The sequence below is a fragment of the Halichondria panicea genome, chromosome 7 (assembly GCF_963675165.1).
Source record: "Halichondria panicea chromosome 7, odHalPani1.1, whole genome shotgun sequence".
Taxonomy (NCBI): Eukaryota; Metazoa; Porifera; class Demospongiae; order Suberitida; family Halichondriidae; genus Halichondria; species Halichondria panicea.
In genome coordinates this window covers 1,261,702-1,274,478 of record NC_087383.1, presented here as the reverse complement: position 1 = coordinate 1,274,478, position 12,777 = coordinate 1,261,702, and the positions used below count along the sequence as shown (strand labels likewise).

The 12,777-nt window shown below is 42.8% G+C and overlaps 4 protein-coding genes across 5 annotated transcripts in view; 2 read left to right on the top strand and 2 right to left on the bottom strand.

Annotated features, from left to right (window-relative positions):
* The window catches only part of LOC135338120 (IQ domain-containing protein H-like), a 5,713-nt gene extending 1,882 nt beyond the window's left edge, over nt 1-3,831 (top strand). The window contains exons 10-19 of the mRNA XM_064534140.1: nt 58-135; nt 303-411; nt 532-826; nt 941-1,312; nt 1,505-1,729; nt 2,025-2,347; nt 2,519-2,683; nt 2,848-3,096; nt 3,261-3,322; nt 3,512-3,831. Of these exons, the coding sequence (XP_064390210.1) occupies nt 58-135; nt 303-411; nt 532-826; nt 941-1,312; nt 1,505-1,729; nt 2,025-2,347; nt 2,519-2,683; nt 2,848-3,096; nt 3,261-3,322; nt 3,512-3,704 (2,071 nt within the window). The 3' untranslated portion in view covers nt 3,705-3,831. The remainder of the gene's footprint in view (nt 1-57; nt 136-302; nt 412-531; nt 827-940; nt 1,313-1,504; nt 1,730-2,024; nt 2,348-2,518; nt 2,684-2,847; nt 3,097-3,260; nt 3,323-3,511) is intronic.
* On the bottom strand, nt 3,794-4,768 carry LOC135338125 (phosphomevalonate kinase-like). The gene is made up of 3 exons (XM_064534147.1): nt 4,641-4,768; nt 4,513-4,579; nt 3,794-4,339 (listed from the first exon to the last, which is right to left on the bottom strand). Exons 1-3 carry the CDS (start codon nt 4,721-4,723, stop codon nt 3,923-3,925), a joined length of 567 nt encoding a protein of 188 aa, XP_064390217.1. The 5' UTR covers nt 4,724-4,768; the 3' UTR covers nt 3,794-3,922.
* A 59-nt stretch (nt 4,769-4,827) lies between these two features.
* LOC135338124 (steryl-sulfatase-like) lies at nt 4,828-6,649 on the top strand. Its single transcript, XM_064534146.1, has 2 exons — nt 4,828-4,968; nt 5,067-6,649. The coding sequence occupies exons 1-2, from the start codon at nt 4,884-4,886 to the stop codon at nt 6,500-6,502; spliced, it is 1,521 nt and encodes a 506-aa protein (XP_064390216.1). The 5' UTR covers nt 4,828-4,883; the 3' UTR covers nt 6,503-6,649.
* LOC135338122 (DNA-directed RNA polymerase III subunit RPC3-like) lies at nt 6,645-10,778 on the bottom strand. Of its 2 annotated transcripts, XM_064534143.1 has the most exons (13): nt 10,568-10,777; nt 10,300-10,515; nt 9,874-10,111; nt 9,733-9,814; nt 9,659-9,686; nt 9,207-9,269; nt 8,979-9,098; nt 8,589-8,684; nt 8,483-8,534; nt 8,026-8,237; nt 7,562-7,713; nt 7,082-7,213; nt 6,645-6,830 (listed from the first exon to the last, which is right to left on the bottom strand). In XM_064534143.1, exons 1-13 carry the CDS (start codon nt 10,712-10,714, stop codon nt 6,752-6,754), a joined length of 1,617 nt encoding a protein of 538 aa, XP_064390213.1. In that variant the 5' UTR covers nt 10,715-10,777; the 3' UTR covers nt 6,645-6,751. The 2 variants fall into 2 exon arrangements, with proteins under 2 accessions (XP_064390213.1, XP_064390212.1); XM_064534142.1 differs by having other exon boundaries at nt 8,483-8,684; nt 10,568-10,778.
* Between the last annotated feature and the right edge of the window lie 1,999 nt (nt 10,779-12,777).

Below are 12,777 nucleotides of genomic sequence, written 5' to 3'. Positions count from 1 at the left end.
TGAATTGTTTGAACAGTTGTGCATGATGTCACTATAATACCGTGTTGTCTGCTCCAGTATAAAGACTGCTCTCAACTGTGTGGAGGAGCTTTGTCGGAATTATGCTATACCCATGGCCATTCTGGATGGAGACATGTTAGTTTTAAATACCAAAGCATTTGCAAAAACTGTACAGTAGCCCTGTTTACTATAGTACTACGCAAATAGGTTTAATCCAGATTCCGACCTGGCCTTGTGTAAATGCGGCTAGTGTTATTATGACTCACCTACATATATGTGACTTATTATGTCATTATGCACAGAGTGTCTAGGATGGCGTTAGACTGTGAGCTGGGACTGCGGCCATCACGTCAAGACATCCTCCGGAGTCTGATCAATAAAGAGGAGGTCCAGAACACTATCAGTATACCAGTAAGTCAGTGCCCTCTTTAAAGTTTGCAAATGTACTGAATTTTCTAATGCACATAGTAAATGTATCAAACCACTTCAGAAAGATAGCTAATGTTGCACCTTTGATTTGCACTCTCCCAGGGCCGAAGGTACAAAGGTCACCGTGGGATCCATGCAGCTGCTGCCAAGATTCAATCGACCTATCGGATGCTTTTAAAGAGACGTCAGTACCTTGAATATCGGAGGAAAAAATGGGCGGCCGGTGTGGTCAGTCTCTCATGGCTACTCTTTGTGAAGGCATACAAAATTCGTGATCAGCTGAAAGCATTGAGAGCCCAGCAACTGATCAGACACCATCAGAGGGCGACTGGTCTGCGGAGGAGATGGGAGGAGCTTAAGGAACTGCGGAGGACTGTACTACACCTTCCATCACTCGGTGAGATCAATCACACAAACACACAAGACTATAAATCTACCGGTATATTTCAATTATATCATTATGTCAAACAGTGTACATTCAACCCGGCAACTCCCCACCACACGCACACAGGTTACTCCCAGCCAGTAAGAGCAGGGCTACCCAATTTCATAGCAAGCCAGGCTTTACAGATGGCCAGATTGTGTGATCTTCGTAACCCCTTAGTGGAGGTCATATACATATCCCCGATCCCAGTGGACCAAGCAGTACTGGACTTTTATGTTCAGCTCCTCTCAATAGAAGGTCAAAATGTCAAAGACAGAGTGCACATCATCACACCAGAAAATACTGATAAATTTGGTCATCACAATCTATCGCTAGCAGCATACTTGCTGTACAGCCCCAAAGCGCTCACTAGAGTACGAAACCTCCTCAAGGGGAAGGAGGCGTACATTGTCCCGGGTGTGGTGTCAAGGGATGATATCAGCCTGGCAGACAAACTCAGTGAGCTAAATTACTGTCAGTATTGTATGTATACTTATTCTAACTAGCTATTAGTCATAATTATGTGTTTGTTCAGTAGATGGATTTCAGATGCTCTGTTGTGCTACTGGTACATGCACAACATTATATGCTTTGTACATTATGCTCTCTAAGTTATTACTTGACCCCCCCCCCCACACACACGCACTGTAGATCTCCCCATACTGGGCCCTGATCACGAGATCACTCAACTCTACTCCTCGAGGCCAGGCTTCAAGCGTATCTTCAAGGACGCAGGAGTGGCCACTCCCCCCAGCGAAGGAGACATATTCAGTACAGAGCAGTTGGTGGAGCGATTGGCTCATCTGGTGGTCAATCACCCCACCACTGAGAGATGGCTGTTCAAACTACCAGACCATGTCAGAGCAAAAGGATTCGGTGAATTGGATGTGAATTATTACTGTTGCTATAATCAAGGTTTTTTGGGGTTGAATAGGTGGATTTAAAATAATGTAGAGCATAATTATTGTAACAGTGTACATGTACAGTACAGCCATGTGTTGTATTCAAAGACCACATGAACATAAAATATTCCTCAGGCCAGCAGCTAAAGCACTTGTTTTTTTCCCCTATTCTGTACATAAAATCATAGCACTGAATGAGTAGTTTAGTACACACGTTTGTGAGTCTTATAAGTACTATCTTCAAACACTGTATTTGTACTACACTGTAGCGTACTGTGACGTGCCGCTCCAATTATCCTGTCACTCCTGGCTGGTGAGGGAGGCTCAACGCTATGGGAAGAAATGGTCCAAGAAATGGGCGCAGGAGAAAGCACTCAAGCTAGTGTCTGTTGAGCTACCCTCCATTATCGCAAGCCATGCCCATCCACTGGACTCAAAGCTTTTTCCATCGTGGAGTGATTTTCTTAAAGTGTTTGTTAGCGAGGGCGGACTAATTGAAGGGACTCCCCCCTCTGAGAGTGTGACCTCACTGTCAGTGGACCTCCTCATTGAGCCGACTGGAGTTGTCAGTATCGCCGCCATGAGAGACCAGGTACATGCATATACTGTGTACTGCACATGCACAGTGTCAATATACAACTCTACTGTGTGTTTTTTTTCCACTTCTTCTGAGAGCCTGTTAATTTTTAATTTCATTACATATAGGGAGCTTTGGTGGTTTCCTAATTGATTTATGATTACGATTATTTGCTTTCCTGTCCAGATCCTGTCTTCCCCTTACATGGTGTGGGGGTCGTCCCTACCGCAGTGCTCAGTACCCCCTGGAGTGCTGGTGAATGCTGCTCTTAGTGTGGGGTCAGAGGTTAAATCGAGGGGCGTGACTGGTCATTTCACTATCGACTTTCTTACTTTTATTAGCCCAGAAACAGTGAGTGCAGTTGTACATGTACATACGTCCTAGTATCAAAATGTCATAATAATGATTGAAATGTATGGCAGGTTCGGATCACATTATTCACTGTATTTGTCCATGTGCACTACATTGTATTTACAAGTCCTCAGCTTTCATGTATTGTGCTTTACTGACTGTAGGCTGGTCAGGAACTATGGGCGGTGGATCTAGACCTTGGATTGAGTGACCACTTGGCCCTCACACACCTTCTAACGTATGTCACTGGGGGACAAGTGGACGGGGGAACAGGACAGCTGCTAGTGAGCGGGGGTACGGAGGAGAGATATGCTGTCATGTCCCCATACCTCATGCACACAAACCTCAGCCCAATATACTATCCTATATTCTTCCAAATCTGCAAAGCTCACTTGATTCAGTATGATCCTAAGGTGAGTATTGTCAAGAGTGTACAATCTTGGCTATTGTACTAGTACATTGTCGTACCAGTACATTGTATCTTATACTAACCAGTAGCAAGGTAACTAAGTGTGCTGCTGTATCTAACCCCCCCACACACACACACACACACACACACCCACACACACATACACAGGAGAGAGAGGGCACTGTATTTGCTCTCGTAGACGGCCAGTGCAGAGAATGGCTGGGCATGGTGTAAGTCTATCATCCACTGATACCTCAGCTTTCCATCTACTTTACATTAATTTTATTGACCTTCTAATACACAGTGTGTAATAAGCTCATCTCATAATACGTACACTTATAATAATTATAATATACACACAAATTGGTTTGCATTCTAGTCCCATACTCTTATACATGACTATTTCTGACTCCTTGTAGGTGTGTACAGAGGAGTCTCTCGAAGGCGTTGCGAAGGTGTTCATTCAATCTATCCACACTGCACCAGGAGATTTCCACTTTGAACATGCCCGGTCGATCCAACTTTAAGGCAGCCAGCAATGAACTAGACTCCATAGCACAGCTCATGGACTATAACCAGACAGAATGTGACCATCATAATGATACACATTAGTACTGCATTTCATGTCATTTTCTTGTGTATAATTATGTCTGTTGTATGTTGCTAATGTGAGAATACTTTCTCTGAGGCACTTCAAATAATTCTTGTACATGTACTAAAAATTGTTATTTTTATATGACACTCATAAACATTAATGCTAACTAATACTAGCTATAGTAAAAAAGGTGAAATTGGAAGACATAAACACACACTGTACAGTCATGCAGCTACTACGTTGTTGTTCGTTTAACTTTAGTTCTGATGGCTTCCAACTGTTGACTTAAATCGTCTCCATCGTCGTTAACGATAGTCATGTCCACTTGGTAGTTGTCTAGGGCACATTCCGAGGGGGCATCATCAACTCCCGCCGTGAACGCCCACCCCCTCACAACTCTCACATCCTCACTGGCCACCACCCTCACACACAGTGTCCGTCCGTTGTACTTGCTCTTGAAGTAACTCATATCAGACGGCCGACGAGCATCACAAACCAGCCAAACAGGTTTATCAGCTCCTTCAGTTGCTAGACAACAAAAATAGGCCGGGTCTTTGTCGCGTATCATCTCGCTCCATGTGATCATGTCCTGTCGATATTTCTCTTTGTACGAGCTTGAATCCATTAGCTTCTCCAGGTCAAGTCCATGGTCCTGTTATAATTATAATTATGGCAGCTTGTTAATAAATACATGGGATTTACAAGTCCCCCCACCCCCCACAGTGTAATAAATATATGTGTGGGAGTTACAAGACCCCCCCCTGCACATGCATACGTATATGCACATAGATTTCAGTGCATACTGGAATTTAAAATTTGATATACCTTTGCAAACTGTTCCTTGAGTGGTTTAGAAAGCCTCAACACACTGAGAGAGTCTCCTAGAGCTAGTCTGCAGCCAGAGGACACAGCAAAATGAGCTTTATAGACTAGCTACTGAAGGTGGTACTCACATTTCCTTTAGTCTGGCAGCCACATAGTCCTTCCCACTCTTCCTTTTGCCACATAGGATAATGACTAGCTTGGGCACAGCCATCTCCAGTTTAACTTTTTGTGTATATACACAACTTGGAGTATGGTATGGGTCGTATAGCTCAGCTTATCCTAGTTGATAGCTGCTGTGAAAAGGGGTGGGGCTCATGCTAGAAAACAACACTGTACTGAACATTAACAGTGTGTGCTAGCAAAACAAGACAATGCAAGCAGCTGTGATAGTGGTAGTAGTCATTTTGCTGTTGGGTGTGAGACCTTCAGTGACAGAAAATAAGGGTAAACCAAAAGGTAGGGTCTAGATAGATAACATTTTCTGATACTTTTTACTAAACTATGAATTGAGCTTAATACAGTGCACCTCATTCTTGTATGATGCATCTTCACAGGTTCAAATGATGTAGACATGCCCAATGTGGTCTTTATGATGGCTGACGACTATGGCTATGGCGACGTAGGCTACAACAATGGCCCTGCGGAGACTCCCAACCTTGATGCAATGGCGGCTAGTCCTCACACCCTCCACCTCACCCGCTATTACAGTGGAGGACCAGTCTGCTCCCCCACACGAGGCACAGTGCTCACTGGACGCAATCACAACAGATACTGCATCTGGTCAGCTAATGCTGGCAGCAACAAAGACGACTTTGCAGTACCAGAGAAAATGCCCCTTCCTCCAACGGAGATAACGATTCCCGAATTACTGAAGCCACTCGGTTATCAGTCAGCTATCTTCGGCAAATGGCACTTGGGGGATGTAAAAGCAGTGCCTGGAGGCAACAAAAAATGGAACGTGTCTCATCCTGGTATGCATGGTTTCAACGAGTGGCTTGTCACGGAGCGATCTGCTCAAAACTATAACCTCAACTGTGCTTGCTACAATGATACGGATCGTCTTTGTGCCCTAGGGCATTACACCACACCACCACCTTGTTATAACTACTACACCATACACGACCCTAATGTTGGACTAGAAACTTTATCTTACCCAGTGCAAGGAGATGATTCTCACTTTATTGTGGATTTATTCACTGAATTTCTCAACAAAACTATATCCGAAAAGAAGCCGTTTTTCATCTATTTACCGTTCCATGCAGTTCACATTCGTTACATAGCCTCGTTAGGCTATATAGAACGCTACATGGGCAAGAACTACACTCAAAACGAGATCGATTACTATGGTAGCATAACGGCCATGGACGATGCTATTGGTCGAGTGAAAACAGTCTTAGAGAAGTTTAACGTCACTAACAATACTATGTTATGGTTCACAAGTGATAATGGGCCCCTCAAGTCATCACCTGGTCGCACTAACGGATTGAGAGGATGGAAAACAGAATTGTACGAAGGTGGCATTCGCGTGCCTGGTTTAATTGAATGGCCGGCAATGATTAAAAAAAACATAGTGTCCGATTTTCCCGTTATTTCTAGTGATTTGTTGCCAACACTCTGCGATATCGTGGGGGTGGAGCCACCTACCGATAGGCCAATCGATGGTGAGTCAATAGTTCCGTTGTTGAAAGGAGAATCAAAGGTCAGAAACGATTCCATCAAGTGGGCATTCAACATTCATGACAATTTTGAAGGGTCTTATCATGCTGTCATTAGTAACAATCAGTACAAGATATTTGCCGAGTATGACATGGGAAAGGTGAAATCGGCACAGCTGTATGATCTGCTGAATGATAAAGGAGAGACTACGGACATATCGGCAAAGAATCCCGACATTTTCGAGGCACTAAAGAAAGAGCTAGAAGATTGGAGGCAGTCTGTTCAGACAAGCGCTAAAGACAAAGTTCAATGTATGGGATTGTCTCGTAATTAGTTTATAGTTGTGCAGTCGTTGTACTGTTTATTACCTGTTGTAAAATTATACTAACATTTATACTTGTGAAGGAAAGTTGTGTTACAGTTTAGTTACTGTGTAATGAGGAATTATCGTGTCTAATATTCATTATACTGTGCACTTGAATTACTCTGATACAGAACGGTATCATTAAACATTGAGAGAAAAACACTCAATCCACAAAAATGACATCATGAAAGAAAGCTGACCAAATAATTATAGATAAAGTTACAAGTTTGTGTGAGTAGCTAGATAGTTAGTGATGATGAAGACTGACTCGTCCACCTGTAGCTCAGCGTGCTCAAGCCTGCAGGGGAGAGGGGGTGGGTAAATAAGTACAAACAGCTATGGCCATATTTACCAGATATACGTGTATGCTTAATTAAGTATGTAACGTACACTGTATGCATCTGTACACACTAGGGCAAGCTATGTACAACTGTACATGTATGCTTAATTAAGGTATGTACTGCACGTACGAGACTGTACACTGTATTCATAATGCACACTAGGAAGAGCTAAATACATGAAGGGGTTGACAAGCACGCAGCTACTCACTTGTTGAGGCTCCTCCTAACTGACTCCGCCCTCTTCTTCTCGTCTGGTGTGAGCAGCTCCTCCAGTTCGTCTCCACTGCTCCCCACCGCCTCACTCTGACGCTCGTACACCTCATACTTGTCCAATAGTCGCCTGAGGGGAAAGGAAGTGATGTCATCACATACAGAGAGGTAAGACTTAGGGTGTACTATTCTAAATTAAACGCAGTCAAAAGTGTGCAAAAACTGGTGTGCTAAGCATAATTAACACTCTCCCTATAAAATTGGGTCATCAGAAGTCAAGTTGTTATGGCTATTCAAAGATGCTTGGGTACGTTTGGTACAGTATGTTGTACCCACACCGTACAATACCTCATGCATGTAGACACATCCATACCAAACACACTGTACAATGCCATCTAATCATACACGTGCATAAGCTCTGGACAAACTTCATCAACATGACAGAGATATGCACCCACTGAGTGAGGTTTGTACTCACTTGTTGTCGTTACACTCGGAGGTTCGCTTCAAGCACAGGTTGTTGATGGTCTGATAGCAGCGCTCCAGGAGCAGTCTGGCCACTTTGTTCAGATGAACAGTGAACAGGTAGAACGTTCTGGATGGAGCATAGTCCGGTGTGCGAGGTACTTCCTGTATAATAAAAAAATTAAAGAGTTAGAAAAATAGACGAAAATTTAACAGTACCGTATAGCGGGTAAGTTTCGTGGGATAAAAAATTCGAGAAAAGGTGGTTTTCGTGAGTAAAAATTTCATTTAGTCTCGTGGCTGCACGGCATTCCTACGTTCAGATAGGCCACGCCTACGATAAAATGTCGTGGAGGTCAGCCTGCCCACGAAAATAACAAATATTTTACCCCACGAAAATTACCCGCTATACGGTACACTAAATCAAACATTTCTCATAAAATTCATACTAATAAAACAGTACGACGGGTCTTTTACCTGCAAACTGACAAAGCTCTCGGCAAGTAGTGTGTACAGAATCTCCTTGGCTTCTTTGCTAGGCAACATGGCCATCTCTGCCACTTGCAGCTGCTCCAGCATCTTCTTTGTAATCAGGAGACGAAAGATTCGATGGGCCTTTGCTCCGAACCTCTCCCTTACTATCGCTTCAATGGTGGCCTGACAGAGAAGCTCACTCGCTCGCTTGTAATCTAGGCAGAGGGGAGTTAATTGTCAGCTAGTGTGAGCATTTGCTGGGTACATGTACGTATAGAGAGGAAAACCGTTTTTAACTACTGCTATATAAAGATTGGAACTCTGATGGAGCTTACTTCCAAGTGGAGTTCAATCAGTATATAACAGTAGTTGAAAACAGTTTGAAATTGACTATAGTACAACCAATTATTGGTAAACTTAGTAATTTAAGAGTGTACTTGTATCTGAATCTTCCCCTTACCGACTCTGTACTCTCCTCCACCTCCAATACTGCTCAGGCTGAGTAGCCTCGTCTGTGTGTGTGGGCGTTGTGTGATATGTGTGATGCGTGTGTGGGTGGGTCTCACCTCGTCCTCGGCGAGCACCTTAAGGTACTGCTCCACTTCCTCTCTGCTCAGTTTGGGCTTGGGTGGCATTCTCTCACTCACCTGATGTGCATAGACCTGCAGCAAATACGTCAAGACAAGGACTAATTAGTCACGCCTATTAGTCATAATTAATTATATTTAGTCATGAACTGGAAACATCCAGTGCATAAAATTACTGCGCCTATTTAGTCATAATTAAGTCTTGAACTGGAAACATCCAGTGCATAGAACTGTGTACTCTAAGTAATGGATATTCTGACCATAACATAGCAATCCATGAAGAAATTCAAACTTCATAATGGGGCATTCTGACCCACAACACGTAGGAGTTCAAAGGAACTTATGAATTCAAGTAATGGACATTCTCACCTCTGTACTGTTTGCTTGACTGAGCAAGGTGGGCGTGTCTGCGCTGACAATGTTCAATACTGTCCTCATGATACACGCAGCAGTGCTGTCCACTCGTTCACCCACGGCTTGTATGATGGCCTGTGCATGAGAGGTCACATGACATTTGATATTATATACAACACAACGCCACTACTTTGATGTCACATGACATTCGATATATATACAACGCTACTACTTTGAGCTCACCTGATCACGGAAGTACTGATGAAATCGGTCAAAATTGAGATGCCAAACAATACCTGCATCAGGCTGTAATAAGAAGAAAAAACAGGCACAACTTAAGTAAACAGTTTTGTTGGAATGTTCGACATGTGCATGCATTTATGTTTACATAACTAGCTTCATCAGTGCAAAACTGCCGGTAAGCTATACTAGTACTAAGAATTACCGTATAGCGCAACATTTTCTAGGGGCTTAATTTTTACTGTTTTCGTGGGTTAGCAATCCTACACGAATTGTTCTTTAGATTGTTCAATATCTGCTATAACATCAAAGATTAAAGGCGTGGCCTGGGAGTGCTTCTGGTAAAGCAGTCAACCAACGAAATTATGCTTGAGAGGCCATTCCACAAAATTTAAGTGCCTTGAAAATTTCACGCTATACTTAGTTACAATGGCAACAGTTTACTGTACACTCACCTCCTCTTCTTTACTTTCTTCTTCAGACCTAAAAAAGTAATTTTAAGACGAACCGAAACTCTAGTTAATAATACCGTTTCATCTTCTTTGCCTTTGGTTCCTCCTCAGCGTCATCTTCCTCTCTCCCTCTCTTGCGGCCCTCAACATAGCGTATGGCTGTGTGAGTGGTGGTGTGGGTGGGTGTATTAAGTGTGTATTAATTAAGACAGGCGTACCTTCAATATTCGAAGGCAGTACAAACTTATTCTCCGAGGTCGTAGTCTTGATCCCGCCCGTTTCCTGTGCTCCGTTCTGAGCCACATCCACCTCAGAATTACAAGGGCTCACTCGCTGCACAAACTGGCCCTCAACTAGAGCAATGAATTGCTGCTTCACGATCTTGCCCACACTAGACACCTCGTGGCCAGAGTTGGTCAGACTCTCCTCCAGTCTCTCAGACACTCTCTGTATGCACTAAAGGAAGAGTTTGGTTATAAATGAGAAGGGAGATAGTGGAGAACATAGTGGGAGAGGGAACTCAGGTTTCGGTTAACTGCTAAATATTGACTTGGACTTTAAAATTTTAAGGCGTGGACGCATCAGAATATAAAGGGGAAAGCACTTACGTGATCAAATGCATTTGTGTATATAAGGACACTCACTTGACTCATAAGGGACTGTCCCTGCTGCAACAAATCCTCAATAATCAGTTCGCCAGAATCTCCAAACAACACTTTTCCAGTGTGGATACATCGAGGGTAGCGAACCATCAGGAGAACGCTAGCAATCGTCATGTGATAGATCATATGACTCCCTTTTGAGTGAGCCTTAAACGTCACCAGCTGATGTTGGATAAGAACGCATAACGATTTCTTAACCTGCAAAAAATATGTTTAATCAATGAACGAAAAATATAGAATATAAGTTTACTTGGTTCTGTGTAATGCCTGTTCCTCCAATGATATCAGTCAGAGAGACCCCTCCATTATGCAGCAAGTAGGTACCTACCTTCTCCACCAGCTCACCAAAGCTCTCTCGCAATAATGAGCAAGCTAGTCCAACCTGAAGTAGAGACATCTTCTCTTCTCCCCTTCTCCAACTCACAACCCGCGACTTATATTCGAAGTAATAACCGTGACCATGTGGAGTTTTTACCCTTTAGCCACTGAATTTATCCATGTGGACACACAGTTAGTCAAGAAGATGTTCTTTAGTTTATTGAGCTCTCTTTGGAGGACTCCTCCTTCCTCAGTGGCCAAGTGCCTTCACAGAAGTGGGCAGTTACCTTTCCCTTCTTTGTTCAGCAATCCACAGTAAGCAGGGCACGTTATTAGTCTAGAAAGAACCATTTACCGTCTATTTAATTAATTAAGGCGCCACATAAAAATATTTACGCTGGTAATGGTAGCCGTATTAGTTTTTTTAATCTCCAATTAGAAGGCGGCCCTCTAAAGACATGCCATCCAGCCTCAAAACTAATTTTCCACCTCTGAATACAGCCTCGGCCACCTATACCAGCGAAAATATTTTTATGTGGCGCCTTAAATAGAGTTTATACGATATGTTATTGTTCTTAGTATTCACAGTAATCTCACTACAATGCAGGTTAAGACCACCCACCCAGTTGTGTGTCCCGGTTCGGGGTGTCCGGTATGGAATGGAATACCAACCCAGCAACTTGAAACGCAAGAGAAGACATGGGTTCCTCCAGCGAATGCGAACCAGAGCCGGAAGACGGTTGCTAGGGAGACGAAGAGAAAAGGGAAGAAGATTCCTCAGCCATTGAATGAACTATCTCAATCCATCTACGTTAGACTCTTATAAATTAGAGCTCAAGTTAATTTGTGTATTTTTTTTATTTCTCACAGGAGTAAACCTTTTCCCATACTTGTTATTTTCAATGGAAGATTGTGAGTTATAGTTGTGTTGCACAATACCAGTGTTAAATGATATTAAAGGGATCATTTAGCCTGAAGCGATGTATGTCATGTGCGTACCAGTTTTACTGACATCAATTGTATGGTTACAGGGTCAGTTAGCCTGAAGCTACTTAAGTCATGTACGTACCAGTTGTACTGACGACATCACAGGGTCATTTAGCCTGAAGCTACTTACCGTACGGGTAGAAAATTTCGAGGTGTTTTTAATTTCGCGTTTTTCGTGGGTGGCTGCAGAACACGAAAATTAAAACCCGCGAAAGGCTTTGTTTACGCATGCGAGATAGTGACACACCCTAACTCCACGAAATTTACTACCCGCGAAATTTTCCAAATATTGAATTGCACGAAAATTTACACCCTCGAAATTTTCTACCCGTACGGTAAGTCATGTACTTACATGTACCAATTGTACTGACAACATCACAGGGTCAGTTAGCCTGAAGCTACGTATGTCAGTCATGTACGTAAGTTATACTGACATCAATGGAGTCACAGGGTCAATTAGCCTGAAGCTATGTAGCTTGCGTGTTCCATTGTCACCGGTCAATAAGCATGAATAAACTATGTTGCTTTCATTCCGGGAGATTGGACATGCACTTTGATCTCTGCTTTTGTAATTCTGTAGCTTATAACGCTTGTCAGTACTGTCCTGCTATAGTGTATCACCGTTTGTGTCTACAGCATGTATCTACTATAATCATTGTTACTATAATCAAAAGCATATAATTATAAGAGGCTCTGAAGTCCACTAAATATTCACTAAATATTATCTAGAGGGCATAGCTAGTATACCTCAGTTAAATTTAGAGGTAGACTATACAGCATACGGTTGGATATAGCTATATAAAACTATAGGATATCTCCTACACATAATAATTACACAACACCCTGCATTTAACATCTGTCATTTGCATTGTCATTATTTTGTTTATGTTGTGTCTGTATCAGTGTCCTATGTGTACTGTACACACAGCTGCTTGCTTGTGTTTCCTTGGTCCCACGAGACTACATGTATATTAGGGTAGACCCGTATTGAATGCCGGCACTGCTATTGAGACGAAGTGATTGAACCTTGACTGCTAGTAATTAAATGGAATGTATTTATAAGAGCATGTTCGGTTAATGGCGTATGTGCAAATGTAATGGATACCCTAAGTGCTCACGCCATATATAGAGTGCAGCTGGTATCCTTTGAGGAAA

Excerpts from the sequence above, each read along its gene's own strand:
- LOC135338125 (XM_064534147.1), bottom strand. The coding sequence starts at position 4,723 with ATGGCTGTGCCCAAGCTAGTCATTATCCTATGTGGCAAAAGGAAGAGT. Across the intron at positions 4,580-4,640 it reads GCTGCCAGACTAAAGGAAAT|ACTAGCTCTAGGAGACTCTC; the intron begins GTGAGTACCACC and ends CTCTGGCTGCAG. Across the intron at positions 4,340-4,512 it reads TCAAGGAACAGTTTGCAAAG|GACCATGGACTTGACCTGGA; the intron begins GTATATCAAATT and ends TAATTATAACAG.
- LOC135338124 (XM_064534146.1), top strand. The coding sequence starts at position 4,884 with ATGCAAGCAGCTGTGATAGTGGTAGTAGTCATTTTGCTGTTGGGTGTG. Across the intron at positions 4,969-5,066 it reads AAATAAGGGTAAACCAAAAG|GTTCAAATGATGTAGACATG; the intron begins GTAGGGTCTAGA and ends GCATCTTCACAG.
- LOC135338122 (XM_064534142.1), bottom strand. The coding sequence starts at position 10,714 with ATGTCTCTACTTCAGGTTGGACTAGCTTGCTCATTATTGCGAGAGAGC. Across the intron at positions 7,714-8,025 it reads AGAGCTTTGTCAGTTTGCAG|GAAGTACCTCGCACACCGGA; the intron begins GTAAAAGACCCG and ends TTTATTATACAG. Across the intron at positions 6,831-7,081 it reads GTTAGGAGGAGCCTCAACAA|GCTTGAGCACGCTGAGCTAC; the intron begins GTGAGTAGCTGC and ends TCTCCCCTGCAG.